Genomic DNA, 17,013 nt, shown 5'->3' with positions numbered 1-17,013 from the left:
TTTTTCAACAATTATTTAGCTAGTACAGCTACTACACTAGCCCAACAATTACCCAACAGCTTCCAATAAAAATTAATGTGAACTTCCCCTCCAATGGCATACAGAAATAAAGCCCAGAGAATGACCTAAACCACACCACCATATTTCAACAAGTGGCATGGATACTTCATGGAACTAGCAGGGGAGGACTGATGTGCCCATACTGGGGGGGGGATGTTGGACGGTAGCAGCCCAATAGAGGAAGAAAGCAGGTGTGCAACCTGGGGCAAGTGTGTGGTTAAATAAAGCTATTGATGGGTGGCAGTCTCCACTGAGCAAGTGCTGGGGAGCATGTGGTTGCACAAGAAACGATGTTGTGGGAAGTAGTGCTTTTATGTGCAAGCTGAAATATGCTACTGTGGCTTTTCTGGCACTTTTGTCTCACTCAGAAAGTAGTATACAGATTGTGGCCATCAATTTTGGTGGACAAGTGGTGTTATGAAAACAAAGGACTGAGTGCTTTTGTTGCCACAGTATGTCACTACTACACCCAGTTTACCCCTGAAGCTACTCAAAAAAATAAGGTCTGCATTAAATTATTTTATTTACATTTGTTTACCGGGAAATTTCAACTGGACGCAGGTCCTTTTTCAGCGTGTGCCCAGGGAGAAAATTTCCACCATGTACAGGATAAACAGAGATACAAAGTTGCAGCAATAGTAAAAACAACATTACAGGTTGTTGGCTTTAATACGATAACAAGATATTGATTATCAACAGTATATACAGTAAATGTTGCAAGTTAAGATAGTTTCTTGTCATTTACAATATTAGTAACAAAGTTGCCGGACAAGATTTTTAAAGTATGTAAAGACAACTAGCTAATTCTGACTATGGTTAGTAGTGGCGGTAGTATAGTTGGGTTAAGAGTTTTTGTGGGGGGGAGGTAAGGGTGGGGGTGTTAGTCTGGATTAGAACAAGAACGAAGCCAATGCAAACATAAGTGGAATTTTAGTGCAGTCTTGAAAAGGCTGCTGGAAGGTAGAGTAGTTATACATGGTGGAAGATTGTTTCACAGTTTAGATATGGTGCATGAAAATATGGCTTCTCCTGCTGACTTTTTGGGTTTGATAACACCGAGTTGATTTTTGCTGCTTGACCTTAGGGGCCTAGTGGAGTGATAGGGTTGGAGAAGGGTTTGAATTGAAGGGATGTTATGGGGGCGGTTAATAAGTTTGAGCGAGGGTGAGTTGATTAAAGTGAAGGAGTTGGGAGAGTTCTAGCCAGTTTAGTTCTTTAGGGGAGAAACAATGATGGCTGCGGTAGGCAGTTCCAGTGGCAAATTTAGCAATTTTGTTGAAAAAGCATCCAGCTTGTGTAGGTCTGTCTGTCTAAGGTTGGTAAGTATGGGGGATGCATAGAGTAGGGTGGAGATTAGCTGGGAATTGGCTATGGGGATTCTAGCCACCTTAGTTAGGAACTGGCAGCTTCGATATAATGCACCAAGTTTGTGAACAATATGTGGGTGCCAAATCTAAGTTTGTCTATTGCGACACAAAGCAATTTTGTGTGTTCTGATGGAGAGATGATGGTATTGTCTTTGGTGAGAATGTTGAAGTGGGGTGTGTTTTGGGTGGCTTTGGAAGGTTGTAAAAGGAGAACTTTTGTCTTACTTGGGTTGAGTAGGAGCTGAGCATTGGATAGCCAGCTTTCTACAAAAGAGAATGATTCATGTGTGACTTCTTGTAGTTCTGGTACAGTGAGGGCAGAGCAGATTGAGAGTCGAGTCATCTGTGTTTTGTATAAAAGATACTTGTGTGGTGGCAGTATGTAGGTTGTTAGTGAAAAATGAGAATAGCAGAGGGCCAAGGATAAACCCTTGGGGAACTCAGAGAGTAACTGGAAGGCGAGGTGCTAGGTTATCGTCCCAGATTACAGATTGCTGGCGTTCGTGTAGATAGCTGTGGAGCCAGCTGCAGGCTGATTGTGAGACGGAGAGGTTTGGGAGAGTAGAGAGTATTAACTCATGAGATACCATGTCAAAGGCCTATGAAAGATCTAGAAATATGGCAGTAAAGAAGAGACCATTGTTTTTGTGATTAAGTATAGTGTTAGTGCTGTGATATGGCCTGAAACCATGTTGGGTTTTGGAGAGGAGATTATTAGCTAGGAGGTAGTTGGAGACCTGGGTGAAAATGGGGCGGTAATTGGATAGAAGGTGGATGGGGTGCCTTTGTGGAGTGGAATGATGTGGGATATTTTCCACATTGAGGGAACATAGCCTTCTGTTATGGAACGGTTGATTAGAATTTAAATTGGGTAGGCTAGTGTATCAGCTGCAATTTTCAAGTATTCAGAGGGGAGGTCTTTTTATATTGGAGGTAAATACTGAGGTGAAGAAAAGGGGAGGAGTGGGGGGTTAGGGTTAAGAGTGGGGGGGTTGTTGCAGGGAAGTGTTTGTTTAGAGAGGTTATAGTTTCAGTGAAGTATTTGTTGAAGGATTCAGCAATACTGCTGGAGGAGGGGGGAATGGACAGCTGGAGGGTATCAACCTTCCCTGGGTGGAGGATAGTGTTAACAGTGGATCAGAATTGCTTAGGGTTGTGGTTGGTAGAGTTTAGGGTGGATTTATAGTAAGAGGGATTTGTCTAATTTTATTTGCTTTTTGGTTTTATTACCCAGTTCAAGGAATGATTGCCCATCTGAGTTATTTTTTGTTAGTGGCCAGTGCTCCCAGGCCTTATCTCTGGATTTCATTAGGGTTCTGGTGGTCTTTTGTAACCCTGGGCCATGCCTGGATCTGACTTTGGCTTTTTTACAGGAGGCATGGGTGTTTAGGATGGAGAGGAAGTTACTGTTGAAGAAGTGGACAGCCTCATCTAGGTTGAAGTATTTTAGTGATGACCAGTTCATTTTTTGCAGGGAGGAGATGGAGTTGGGGTTAAAGTTTGACTTGTTCCATATTTGCCTGTGGATAATGGGCTTGAGACTGTTTGTATTTTGCCAAATTAGGAAAGTGGGGGAGTGGTCACTAAAAATGTCAGGTAAGCAGCCTGCTAGGTAAGAGTGAGGGGCTTTGTTGACTAGGATCCAGTCAAGTAAGGTATGATTGTTAGGGTTTTTGTTGATTCGGATAGGGATTGGATGAGTTAAGTGAACCCTTGGAGATTAAGGTGAATGGTTGGGAGATTGTTATTACAGGATAGGCAGTTGATGTTAAAGTTGCCGAAAATGATGGTTTCCTGGGGTAGAGATAGAGTAGCCCAGCTCACAAGATTTTCTAGGGGTGTAATATTTTGCCCTGGTGGGAAATAGCATCCTATGATATTGATTGTTTTGTTTGGGTTTAGTTTGAGATTGGCATAAACGATTTCTTCATTGTTGTGGTGAGGGGCAAATGTGTTCAGGAGTTGAATATTGAGGTGGTGCTTAAATATCAATGCTATACCACCTCCTTTTATGGACAATCTGTCTATGCGAAGCATGATGCATTCAGGTGGAAGTATTTCCTCACTTTTGACATATTTCAGCTACCACAGCAACATTTGTATTGTGAAGCCTACATTTTGAGCACTTCCAAAGGCAGTCTGTGTTACACAACCAAGATGGACATGCAGAAGAGAAATTGGATTTCAACTGTTCTGTATCAAAGCGTGTCATTAGAATTCACTTTATTTTTATTTTTTTTGGAAGCTGCCTTTGGGGAAACAAAATAGGGACTCTGTAGGTCTCACTCACTGCAACTGAGACCTGGATAGCAGCTGGTAAACAATCTTACATTCTACCTTCTGAAGGATTAACATGCAGGGATACAGGCAAAGAAGGCAGTAAAGTGAGGAATGGATTAAAAAACACATTTCTGGGTCCAATGTCCTTGGGCCTCAGAGAGACGGATAGGAATCACAACTGTCTCATGCTCTCTGCCCGTTTCTTTTGCTACCATTTGGCTTCCATATCTTTCAAAGTCTCCCCTCCATTTTATGCGAGAAATCCTGGTTGTGTCTACTAGGGGATGGTTTTCCAGTAGAGGAGCTTATATCCCTCCTAACATCAAGACCGAATTATTAACAAAGACATATACATTTTGCGCTCAGTTATGCGGTCTTCTTTATGAGTTCAGAAGACATGTCTTCAATTCTTTAAGACAAACACTACAAGTGATAGTTCCTTTGGAAGAAATGGTCTTCCACATGCAACATTTACTTCGTTACTTTTCCTGGAAACTACTTGTACCTCAAAAATAAAATTAAGCATGCAATTCAAAAAGTTAGTTGTGTAACAAAATGCTTTAAGCAAAAAAATTGTAAGAGAATTGAAAATGTAGTTCTCAAACCAGGTACTTATTCTCTAGAATTCACACGGAAATATAAACAGAACAGCTTTCAACTAACCAAAAATGAAAAATGAAAAGGATGACTTCCAAGATAGCTGCACACTTAACAGCTAGCTTAATTCTGGCTCTCCCAGTCTGAAAACAGAAACTTAGCAAAAAAGACAGTGGACCTAGATTTGTGTAAATTTCAGTAACTGACAAGTACACTGCCTGGATGCCAGGAAAAACTAAACAAAAAAGGATCTGGAGGAAAATAGGCCACAAAAGTCAAGGAAAAAGACAGACTTGGAGAAGTACTACAGTTCAGGCTGAATAAGACTGCACATGGAGAGGTTTTAAAAAACAGCATTACATCACAGAGCACGTAGGGAAAACCTGAGATTTTCTGCTATACCAGAGAAGCTGGGCAGAACAGACCATTAATTTTATGAAAGCACAAATAAGCAACTGGACTGATATTCCCAACATGAATACTTGACTGAAAAGGCACATTGTGTATATGCTCCAAATCTGGTTAATAGAAAACAACAGCAACCAGTAAAAGTAAAGATTTATTTCTCTAGCGCCTCGGCCACAGTAAGCCTTCAAGGAGTAACATACTGATTATGAGAATCAGTATTTATAGCCCCAGCTACAATCAATAATACTGTTATTAATTTATCTGGTTGTCATGTTAATGAAAATGTTATTTCTGTTTTAAATTATGGTTTGAAGTTTGTCCCCACGGTGATACCGCAACTATACATGTGTAAAATAGAATTATTTAAATTCATTAGAAAGTTACATTTATGGTATTATTTTCAATATCTTTCTACTGCAGATATTGTTAACAATGCTGGTCATGATTCCACATTTAGTTTGGATGAAGATGGACCAGAATTTGATTCTGTTGACTCTAGTGATTCCTTTGTATCTTGTAATAGTGAAATAAATGCGTATTGTGCAATAGATACTTCTGTTATAACAAAAAAAAAACACTTTTATGCCTCCGGTGGTACATGTAGGAATCAAACGATTCCAAGCTATGTTGGACTTTGAAGTTGAGACATTGTTTAAAAAATTTAACTCACAACACTTTAATTATAATTTATCTAAAAATGAGTGGTTAGCTTTAATGGATTTTCCAAACAAAAAGAGTTGGTAATTAAACCTGCTGACAAGGGTAACAAAATAATAATTATGCATTATACACAGTATTTAAAAATGTGTTTAGACTTGTTGAATGATGCAAAAGTATATAGAATAACAACTGAAGATGCTGTTGAGCATTCTAAAAAGAATTATATGTCTTTAATTTTAAAGGGTTTAAGGTTAGGCTATTGGTCTGATACTGATGTTTCTAATAAATTATTAAGTGCAGATACAGGCCCTGCTTATTTTTATTGCCTTCCGAAAATCCATAAAGACAGTGTTAACCCTCTGGGTAGACCAATAGTGTCAGCTAATAAATACTTTTTGCATAATTTGGGGGTTATTTTGCATACAATATTAGTAAAAGAAGCTAAGAAACCTCCCTCATATATTCAAGACTCATTTGATTTTTTGAGTAAAATAAAAAAAGTTATATGGTCAGATAAGATGCATTGGTTAACATTAGACGTTAAGAGCCTCTATACCAACATTAAACGTGTTTGGTTTGGAGGCGTTGTTACGTCAGATGGGGGATCATCCTTTTACACATTATGTGTTGGATTTAGTTAAATTTTGTTTGGAAAATAATTATTTTTATTTTGATAATCAGGTGTTTCAGCAAATACAAGGCACTGCCATGGGTGCTCCATTTGCACCCATGTATGCTAATATCTTTATGGGCCTAGTGAAACAAGATTGTATTTATACTAATGTCTTTTTTAAAAAACATGTAAAATTGTACTTTAGATACATAGACAATTAGATTTTTTTGTGTGAAGGAGGCATACAGTTGGTACATAGTTTTATAAATGACATTCAAGTTAATAGATTTGATATAACTTTTGATGGTTTACAATATGTCCAACAAGTGTCTTTTTTGGATGTAAATCTTTGTGGTACTGTTGGAAAATATGTTAGTACTAGTATCCACAGAAAATTTGAAGTACCTAGTGAGTTTTTAATGGGTACTAACTGTCATCCTATACATACTATTAAATATCTTCCTTTTGGGGAGTTTTTGAGAATTTCAAGGTTATGTAGTGATGATGAAGTGTTTGTAACAGAAATATTGCGTATAAAAAAGATGTTTGAAAATAGATTATACGACAAAAGCTTAATTGAACAAGACATTAATAGAGTGTTTAATATTAGATATCAGGGAAAAAGCTTATGTCGAAAGCAAAATAATAGAAAATATGTTACAGAAGATAAAAATATAGAAAGTTTTTCTGTAGTCTCTACCTATAATGTTTATAGTGAAAAGATCCGAGACTTAATACTACATTTTTGGGAATATCTTAAGAGTTTTGGTGAATAAGAAGGTCTAACTAGTAAAAACAAAAATAGTATTTTCTTATATAAAGGGTAGGAACATCAAAGATATGATTGTTCATACTAGATTTTCTAGACCTGAATCTAGACTGTTTCATCAAGTTTCGGCTTGAGAAACTCTCCAGTGTGGGAGATGTAGTTGTTGTCCTCATATAGTTAATTTTTTTACACATATTAATAAAATATTTTTTAGATCTAATGGGACATATAATTGTAGAATAGAAAAAGTTGTATACGCTATTAAATGTGGGTGTAAAAAATTCTATATTGGACAGACAAAGAGATATTAGGACTAATAAAATTGAAAGTCCTTTGGCTCAACATTTTTATCAATATCATAGGGGAAGCTGTGATAATTTAAAAGCCACGATTTTAGAACAAATACCTATGCATGTCTTGGATGACAACAGAGTAAAAAAGGTACTTTTAAAAAAGGAAACTATTTTTATTTTAAAATATGGTACCTTAATACCAAAGGGTTGAAATACAGACTGCTGTTGGAAGTGTGTAATTTAAATGCATAGTGTTATTTTAAATGTATGGTGTTATTAAGTTTTAATTGTTTAATTATTTGTAGAATGGATTGTAGCTGGGGCTGTAAATACTGATTCTCATAATCAGTATGTTACTCCTTGAAGGCTTACTGTGGCCGAGGTGCTAGAGAAATAAATCTTTACTTTTACTGGTTGCTGTGGTTTCGTTTGTGGAGAAGCAGTTGGTTCTTTGTTGTATGCCAGCAGAAAACAACCTAGATAGACCTTTAAAAGTAGAGATGCAGTCTTATTGGCAGGAGGAGTTAATTCTGACAAAAGGACAAATAAAAGTGAGAGAGACAGTGTTCGTGGAGAATGACTATTCATTATACACCAGGCAGAAGAGGAGTTAAATATATTTCATTATTTAGGGAATGCCGAGAAGCAGGCGTGAAATTCAAACTGCTGTACCCAGCCATCTTCAAAATATTTTTCCCTGGAGGAACAAAATGATTTTTTGATGATGTACATGCTAAGAAGGAAATAAAAGTTTGTCCAACAAAGGGTGAGCTGTGAAACAGGAGTATGTTCTGCTTTGTGTCCTAGTGATGAGGACTACAGAGCGGCTGAGCCTGAGAAATCGTCTCCACTGTTTCAGTGGAAATTGCCTGAGCGAAGGAATAAAACAGTAGACTAGAAGAATCGTGAATACACTGGAAATGAAACAGATAGGATTTGGGAGATGGTGATGAAGAGGAATAAAGCTAGCAATTTGGAAATTGACAAATACAGGGTGATAATGCAATAACTATTTGTGAAACATGACAGAACAAGAAAATCTGAAAATATTGGACTTCTTTGGATTTTGTTAAACTTGTAGGAGACTTTAAAGCATCTGCCCTGCTATATGTTATTAATGTTGAGAGAATAAAATCAGTAACCTGGTAGCTGGAAATGTGTGATTACAAAGCAATAGTTATACTTGTGAAACATGGCAGAACAAGAGGATTTGGAAATACTGGATTTTTATGGACTTTTGTTAAATATATAGGGGACCCTAAAGTATATGCCCTACTTCATATCCTTAATCTTTGGAAAATGCTTGGAGAGAGTAAAAGGAGGGAGAAAATTAACTGAAACTAATTCCTTTTATTAATTGCACTGCTTTACTGGTGCATGACTTTTTGCAGGGTATGAAGTAAAGTTTTTTCAGTTATTTTTAAATGTAATGGGCCTACTAATAAAACAGGTGCTTTTTTTGTTTTTTATTTTGTTTCTCACTTCTCTCTTTTCATTGCTCAGTTTTAAGAAATGTAGGCACTGCAACGTAAAACAAAAAAATGATTGAAGACCCAGATGAAGGGTCTGATTAACAAAGTATGACAAAAGAAAATTTAGTGTGCTTTTTCTCATGCTAGCATAGAGAAAATGACTGGGTCAAAGCCTTTGGCTTTATCTAGCAATAAGTTTTAACAGAAAGCAAATACGCAAAAAAAGAATATTGAAAATTATAAGGCTTTTTTTTTCTGGTAAACAATATACTTAGCAGTTTTGTGTCTGGTTTGCATGTACCTAGAAGACAATCTGATAAAGAAAAATGGCTTGGAAAAAGTGTTTACTGAAAGCTTTCAAGTGTTTACTCAACTGGTAGACCTATAAAGGCAAGTTAAAACCAGTCAGCACTTACTAAAAGCACAGACTGTACCATGCATCTTAACATGAATGACCTTTCTTTTTTGTCAAAGAGAGTCTGTTTTGCTGTCAGTTTAGAACTTTTTGTTCTTATTAGGATGTTAAAACTTCAAATTTTGAAGATGTACTTACTTTTGTGTCATTAAGTTAATAGGCTTTACTAGGATATTGAGGTTTTTTTGAGGGCTTTCAATAAAACTAATGTTTTATAAGATATGGTGTATGGCTGAATGGATATGTCAAGAAACAACTGTACAAAAGACCCAAGATACCAAACAATATATGCATGTAACATAAAAGTTTGAACCAGACATTCAACAATAAAGCAGTTATACACAAAAAGTGGAAGGAATAACTATATAAGAAAGGGATGCTTTCTGTAATGTTCTTAAATACGAACAATCTCAAATATAAATACAAAAACGATTAGTGAACTATATTAAAAAATGTCCAGTGCAAATAGCTATGCTACAGGAGACACACAAGGAAAGAACTAAACATGTGAAATTGATAAAGAAAGGTTTTTCAGGATGGTTATTCAGCAGAATATCGGAGGTAAAGGAAGATGAGTACTTACATTAATTGCAAGAGGAGCTCCAATAGTGATGGAAGAGGGGAAAAAATAATAATGGAAGATTTACAGTACTAAGTGGCTACTATAAGGAGAGTAGGATTAAACCAACTTTACCAGAAGCCAGTAACAGAGATAAAGCAAACAGAATTGGGATCTTTAGAAAAGGGAAGGAGCAAACTACATAGGAAAAAATGGGAATTGTGGGAACATTATATGCAGAGGAGGAACGAGCTTTAAAAAAGGCAGAACATGAATGAGCTATGTAATAGCTAGACAATGGATAGATTATAAATGATGTATGATGTTTGCAACTGCAGTAGTTTCAACAAGGTCTGTGATGCAAGATGTTTGCAACTAAAATTGTATTAATGTGGATTGTTTTTCATTTATACAAATGCAAGACTTTCTATGTCATATGTGATTACAATAAAGAAGTTTTTTTTATTTGTTAGGGAAAAAAAATAAAAATGGAATGAACTGCTCCTCCTTTTAGCTGTGTACCAGGCCAAAATCCTGAATGATGGGTTAAATCGGGATCAGCTTCTGCCTATCATTCAGAATGAAGTTGCGCAATAAAATGTAATTGACAACTCACACCAACATAGTTGCTTCTCCAGTTTTCAGGAAATGTGCTACATCTACAAGTATCCATTCTGGTTGATCAAGCAAAGATTTGAATAGTAATGCATTTGCAAATCACACAAGAGTTTACTGCTGCTAATGGAAAGTAAAGAAGGTAGGGCTGAAAATAATTTTCCTGTATCAGCATGTCTGACAAAATGCCTGAAAAGAAATGGGAAATAAGAAACCAGTAAAACATATTCCTAAACACAGCATTCATGCCTACATAACGTGTGCACTACAAACAAAGAATAGTAAAGGATATGCCCACACACTGAATTTATGTGCGTCAATGTAAGGATAATTTTGTATAGAGAAAATACAGTCTGGAATGAAGAACAGCCATGTTAAGCTTACAACTGTCCTTAAACACAAACAGGTAAATTACCACATTGCCAAACTTTAGCTTGTGCTAGTTTTTTGTTTTTTTGTGGGTACAAAGGGATTTTTATATTAAATACTTTCTGTATCAAAGCATTAAGGCATAAAGGGAAAAAGGGCAGCACCATGCTCACTGCCAACATTGCCTGTCTCAAGGTCATGAGTAGAATATGCCTGGAACTTCTTCCAAAATACAGTTAATGATGCCACTGCAAGCCATTACAAACCCCCTACATAAGACGGTCAGTAGTTTCAATACTTTCATAAGGAAAGCATGGTCAAGGCAGGACCACCCTTAAACAGTAGCCAATGCAAAGATTCAAGCAACAATGCGCTCTCACTCCCAACTGCCAATTCTGACATACCCCAACCCATACACATCAGCTTACCCTAAAATGCTCCATCACCTCTCTTTCCATCTCTTTTCTACTTCCCCAACCCTGGTTCTAGGTCCATTCTTACACCTCAGTCATTGGAGATACAGGCAAATGTCTTCCTTATGGCCATCATGGAGGCATGGCTATAAAATTACCTCAAAAGAACCAATAGCAAAATTAAGCCATCTATTAAGTATTCACTAGCTTGATAATGGGGTTTGCTTCATACAAAACATAGTATAAATAAGGAATGCTTTGACCAAGTGTTCAGATACTTAAGAGTATCAGCACCTCAATATAAAAGAACCACAGCAAATTTTAGTCCGCCATTAACTGTGCACATGCATGCATCGCAAATTAAAATGTAAAACAGTGTAAAATGTACATTCAAATACATTTCCACTGAACTCCTTTAAAACAGACACACAAATTTTCTTTTGTACTATTGTATGAACACAACCAAAGCAGCAGGCATTACCTCGATTTTTGAGAGATGCAGCTAGCGGCATAAAGTAACGGGCAAAAAATCCAAGTTCTGCATTCTTGACATGATCTCTCAGTACAGGAATCAACCAGCTTCTGGGGAAATCCAGTGTCTGCCTGGGAGGAAAAGATAATCTGATCAATCATTCCTTTATAAAGACTTACATTATTAACACTAGTTCAGATAAGTTAAAATGTATGGTCTGCTCAAATCCATACTATACAAATACAGCAACTGAAACTTAATTTACCAGTTCTAGTCCCTCCATAAAGTCAGTTTCTGAAAGTCTCAAAATTTCACTGCAGTATACGCAGCACAATAACTCTGCTCCTAAATCAGGAGAAAGACAGCCCTCCTATCATCAATATGTCATGAAGTGAGTAAAATGTTTTGTTATGCAATGCTTACAGAGTTATGCTCTGGTTCAGGTCTAAGGCATACACGACAGCTATTACAGAATAGCTGCAATAAGCTAAAACTGCACTGAAAGCTGTTAAAACATTTATTGTTGCCACACAAAAAAATGGATAGTTTAACAGCTTTAAAAACATTTCACTCGTACACTTTCTATAGCTAGCATATGGCTCAATGTACTACAAAGAACTATAATGGGGTCTTTCCAATCATAGCTAAAGTAGTTATGGGTTCTCCACATGTCTATCAAGATCCACCTCATGAGCTTTCTTCACAAGGTGATCGAAGGACAACATCACAAATACGAATCCTGAAATACTGTTTAATTACACAAAATAATAAAATAGTAAAAATCTCTCAATCTTCTTATAGTTTTCCCCATGGAAAAGGCATTGCAGGAGTTGCACATGGCCAAATAAACTATATGGATAGTATTACAATTTACTTTCCCTGGGGCAAGGAATGGTTCTCCCATAAACTGAAACCACAGCATAGGGGGCCCTTGTGTATAAATCTACACATTTTACAAGAGCTGCACTTTGCCAAGCCCTCAGCTGTGGCTAAATACAGTTTTCCCTGATCCTAACTCCAAGATACCCTTAATGTTTTTCCTTTGGGAGTAAATAATACAGGGTAGGACCCCCAAAACTTTTTTCATCTCATCTGTGCGAACTAAGTCCCAGTACCTCTTAATCATGTCGATGTAATGATATGTGGTATTACTAAAGAGGACAATGAGAGAAGGGGTGTCCACTATATCAATAACACTGGTTTCTATACAAGTGCCTTTATAGATAAAAATATTACTTAAAATTGCAGCAAACTGAACTTCATGATGCCTCAACACTTCAACATGAATGTTAAGTTAAATGGGATATCCCTGTCCAAAAATAGACAAATCAAATGATGCAATTCTGTACTAAATATAAAATAGTCAGATATGAGGCATGAAAGCCTAACCATCTGATCTTTTACAACAGACCTTTTTTGGAAAAGGGGATGACAGCTGTCGTTGTGAAAGTATTAGAAAAGATCTCTTTTCTGTATATAGTGGATGTGTAACACTCCTTAGTGACATCTTTACCTAACAAACTATCAAGGTAATTGATACTGTACATGTTAATAGAATACTAAAACTTTATTTCAGTACATGGCAAACTTCAGCCACTTAATGTTCCTATTGTTCCAAAATACCCTTCCAAATAACCAAATGTCATCAAGGTACCTATAGTATCAGTGTTCCAACAAAGGAAAATCAGGTGTAAAAACATGATTTTTCTCCCACATGGCCAAGACTATATTGACATAAGTAGGGGATAAAGCTGCACCCATGGCAAGATCTGGTGGTAGTATTACCCCTCAAAATACAAAAAATTTTTAATAACTAAATCAAGTAAGGAACAGACCAAACTAGCAATGGGGCACAAAGGGGAAAACTTTGAGAGATATTCCTGAAACCACTTTAACCAGATGTCATGAGGAAATGCTGTGAGTAAATCGACTACATCAACCATAATGAAGGTTACAGTGTCCAAGCAAAGTCCAATGAATTGAGAGTTTCCAATAAATGACATGAATCATTAAAAATAAGTCCAACTTCAACAATGCCTTACATTTGAAAACAAATTTAGCCAAGGGTTCTGTCTTGGAACACTTGGCTGAGACAAATGGTCTAAGCAGTGGATCAGGCATTTTTATGGATTTTGGGAATTCTGAAAATAGATGCTACCTTGGGTTTTATTACATTCAGATATTCCCATAATTCATGCTACATTTCACCTTCCATGTCTAACAAAGAGAAATCAAGCCTGCCATAACAATGAAACTCTCACATAGGTACCATCATTAGAAAGAAGCTCAAACTTTTTGAAGAGTAATCAATACTGTTTACAATTACCACCCCCTTGTCTGGTTTCATAACACAAATGCTTCTTTGGCTATATTAAAAAGAAGTTCCCTTTCTTCAAGTGTAAGGTTGACACACGGGGGTTTCCTTTTCGTATTCCTCTCATAGGTGTCCAAAGTGTCCCTCACAAACTCTTAAGTAGAAACCAGTGTGTTGGGGTGGCATAAAAGTACTCTTCCTATGTAACCTTTCATTATCTTGTGTTATTAGATGCTGTTCTATCAGCATAAAACATTTTTAAGTTGCAATTTCTAGTAAACAATTTCAACTTTAAAATGGCTTGTACAATGTCAAGAAGAAAACTGGGAATCAAGGTAAAACCTTTTCTAAAAATCTGTAAAACAGACTCACTCAAAACATTTGAGAAGTTAAAACCTTAAAAAAGTCCAGGATACTGAGGTCTGTAAACATTCCACAACCACATTTACAAAGGGTTAGCATCTGTATCTGCCCCGATCCTGCCCCTGCCTTGGGGGGGGGGGGGGGTTTGAATATGTTCATCTGTGCTGGAGTTTCAAACCAGCCCTTGAGCCATGGTTTAATTCCTGAACACAACTGGCTAGTCTGAGTATCTGACTTCTGGTGGCTCTAAAAAATAACCCTCCTCATAATCATTTACATGAAAACCATGGAGTCCAAATTGCCCCTGAAAGAAACTGTTCTATTAGCTCTGCCTTGCTGTGGAAAAGGGAAAGCCTTCCCCAACTCAATCACTCATCTCTTGTTAACTTCCAAGTTTTATGTATTTTACTTTTAGCAATACTGTCGACCCCAACAAAAAAGTGGTGTTTAATTGACCCACAGGATAAATCCTTTCTGATATTCTCATTAGCTACCGTCAGCTCATTGTCTAACACTAAGATTTTGTTCATCTTCTTTAATAAGCAACTTGAAGGGCAATACCTGTATCACTGTAAAGCCTGACAATGTCCTGAAACAATGCTGAATTGAATTCCACACCAAATGGGTATTTCCAAGTCCGTAATTTCTTTTGCACAAGGTCACTATGAATGCATTATGAAATTAGAAGTTATGTACTCACCATAACGTTCCATCTGAGTAGGTGACTTCATTTGGATGCAACCTGTGGGTATCGGATCCGACCTCGGATCCGAGCCGGCATTTCAAAAGCTTAGGCTCCGAGCTCCTAGCTCCTCCCTCTACCCATAACCCCTTGCCAATCCCTGACTGACCTCAGATTGAGTTTGCCTATATAATACTGACAACAGTACCTGAACAAAGCAAAAAAATACTCGCTGTATAAAGGTCAGGGGGATGGTTGCATCCAAATGAAGTCACCTACTCAGATGGAACGTTATGGTGAGTACATAACTTCTAAATCTGAAGTAGGCAGACTTCATTTGTCTGCAACCTGTGGGACAGAGTCCCCAGCTACCTGAATCTTGGGCGGCCGTCATGGAAGGATGTTTCGGAGCACCGCTGAGCCAAAGGATGCTCTTCCTCTGGAAACAACATCCACCTTATAATGAGAAATAAAGGTATGAGGTGAGGCCCAAGTGGCTGCCGCGCAGATATCATCCAATGACACACGGGACTTAAAGGCGGCTGACGTGGAGACTGCCCTAGTAGAATGAGCCGTAACCCTCTGAGGAGCAGGTCTACCTGAAGTGTCATAAGCCTGCAGAATACAATTAGCAATCCACCTCGATAGTGTGACTTTAGAAACTGCTTTACCCAAAGCAAATTTAGCAAAGGAGACGAACAGCTGATCTGATTGCCTGTGACCAGCTGTTCTGTGAATATAAAATCGTAATTGTCTATGAACATCCAAGGAATGCAGTTTGTATTCTCCTTTGTTTGAGTACTTGGGAAAAACACAGGTAAGTTGATTGATTGGTTGATATTAGATTCTGAAGAGACCTTTGGAAGAAAAGATGGATTGGTCCTGAGGCACACCCTATCTGGAAAGAAGGAAAGGTAAGGCTTGACGCATAGAGCCTGAAGTTCAGACACTCTTCTGGCTGAAGTGATAGCTACTAAGAAGGCAGTCTTCCAGAAAAGGTACTTCAGGTCTGTAGACGCTGCAGGCTCGAAGGGAGGAGCAGTAAGGGCTTGCAGAACTAAAGATAGGTCCCAAGGTGGTACAATGTCTTTGACTGGAGGCCTCAACAAAAAAATACCTTTAAGAAAGGTTTTGCACAATTTCGCCGTCATGAGGGGAGCTGTCTGATGACCAATGTGATAATGAGAGATGGCTGCCAATTGTACCTTAATCGTGGAAGAACTTGCCCCTTGATGAAAGAGGTCTGTTAAAAAATCCAGCACTGCCGACATAGGTGCTGAAAAAGGATCCAAACTTTTCTGGACCGCCCAAATAGAGAATCTCTTCCATTTACTCCGATAAACCTGCCTAGTGGAAGGTTTATGAGCTGCCACTAGAATGGCCTTGACCGGTGACGAGATACCGGGAGTCCTAATCAAGGATGGAACTGGAGCAGCCAAGCTGTCAATTTCAGGGTGCGTAGATTGGGGACCGAAATTCCCAGAGGATGGGAGATGAGATCGAATCGGATCCAGAATCCAGGGTGGATTCACTTTGTGAGACCATACAAAGGGGAACCAGGGTTGACGAGGCCAGAACGGGGCAATGAGAATCATTCTGCTCCCCAAACTGTTGGCTTTCTGCAGAAGCCTCTGCATTAGAGGTAGTGGAGGGTAGGCATAAAGGAGACCGGGAGGCCAAGCATGCACCAGCATCTCGGGAATTCCCTGGTGGGAAGCAGAGCGAAGAAATTGTCGCATTTGGCGTTTGAGGGAGAGGCAAAAGATCGCAACAGGGTTGCCCCAAATGGCAAAAATCTTCTTCACTACCTGAGGATTGAGAGACCACTCGTGAGGGGAAAGAATGGTGCGACTGAGTTTGTCCGCAAGGATGTTGGATTTTCCCGGAATGTGCGTTGCTACAAGAAAGCGTTTGGTGGAAATTGCCCATTCCCAGACTCTCATGGCCTCTCGACAAAGGGGATAGGACCTGGTTCCTCCCTGTTTGTTGATGTACCAGACTACCGACATGTTGTCTGTCTGAATCGCAATAGTCCCTGAAGGAAGAACGTGGTGAAGTGCTTGCAACGCTAGGAGCACCGCCCTCATTTCCAGGACGTTTATATGCAACAAAGTCTCTGTGGAGTTCCACGTGCCTTGGACAACCTTCCCCGCAGAATGCCCCCCCCACCCGAGGCAAGAAGCGTCCGTGGTCACTGTGGCTCGGGGAAATGCTGCACAAAAAGGTCTCCCTGTCAGAGGCTCCGGAGATCGAAGCCACCAAAGAAGGGAATCCTTGCATGCTTTGCTGACC

At 38.4% G+C, this 17,013-nt stretch overlaps 1 protein-coding gene across 1 annotated transcript in view; it reads right to left on the bottom strand.

Annotated features, from left to right (window-relative positions):
* RRP12 (ribosomal RNA processing 12 homolog) overlaps positions 1-17,013 on the bottom strand; it is a 1,805,151-nt gene that overhangs the window by 1,260,077 nt on the left and 528,061 nt on the right. The window contains exon 17 of the mRNA XM_044056239.1: positions 11,372-11,493. Coding sequence (XP_043912174.1) covers positions 11,372-11,493 — 122 coding nt within the window. The remainder of the gene's footprint in view (positions 1-11,371; positions 11,494-17,013) is intronic.

The sequence above is a fragment of the Protopterus annectens genome, chromosome 14.part0 (genome assembly GCF_019279795.1).
Source record: "Protopterus annectens isolate FY-2018-M chromosome 14.part0, PAN1.0, whole genome shotgun sequence".
Taxonomy (NCBI): domain Eukaryota; kingdom Metazoa; phylum Chordata; order Ceratodontiformes; family Protopteridae; genus Protopterus; species Protopterus annectens.
Note: the sequence above shows the minus strand (reverse complement) of the source record. Positions and strands in the feature narration are given on the sequence as shown.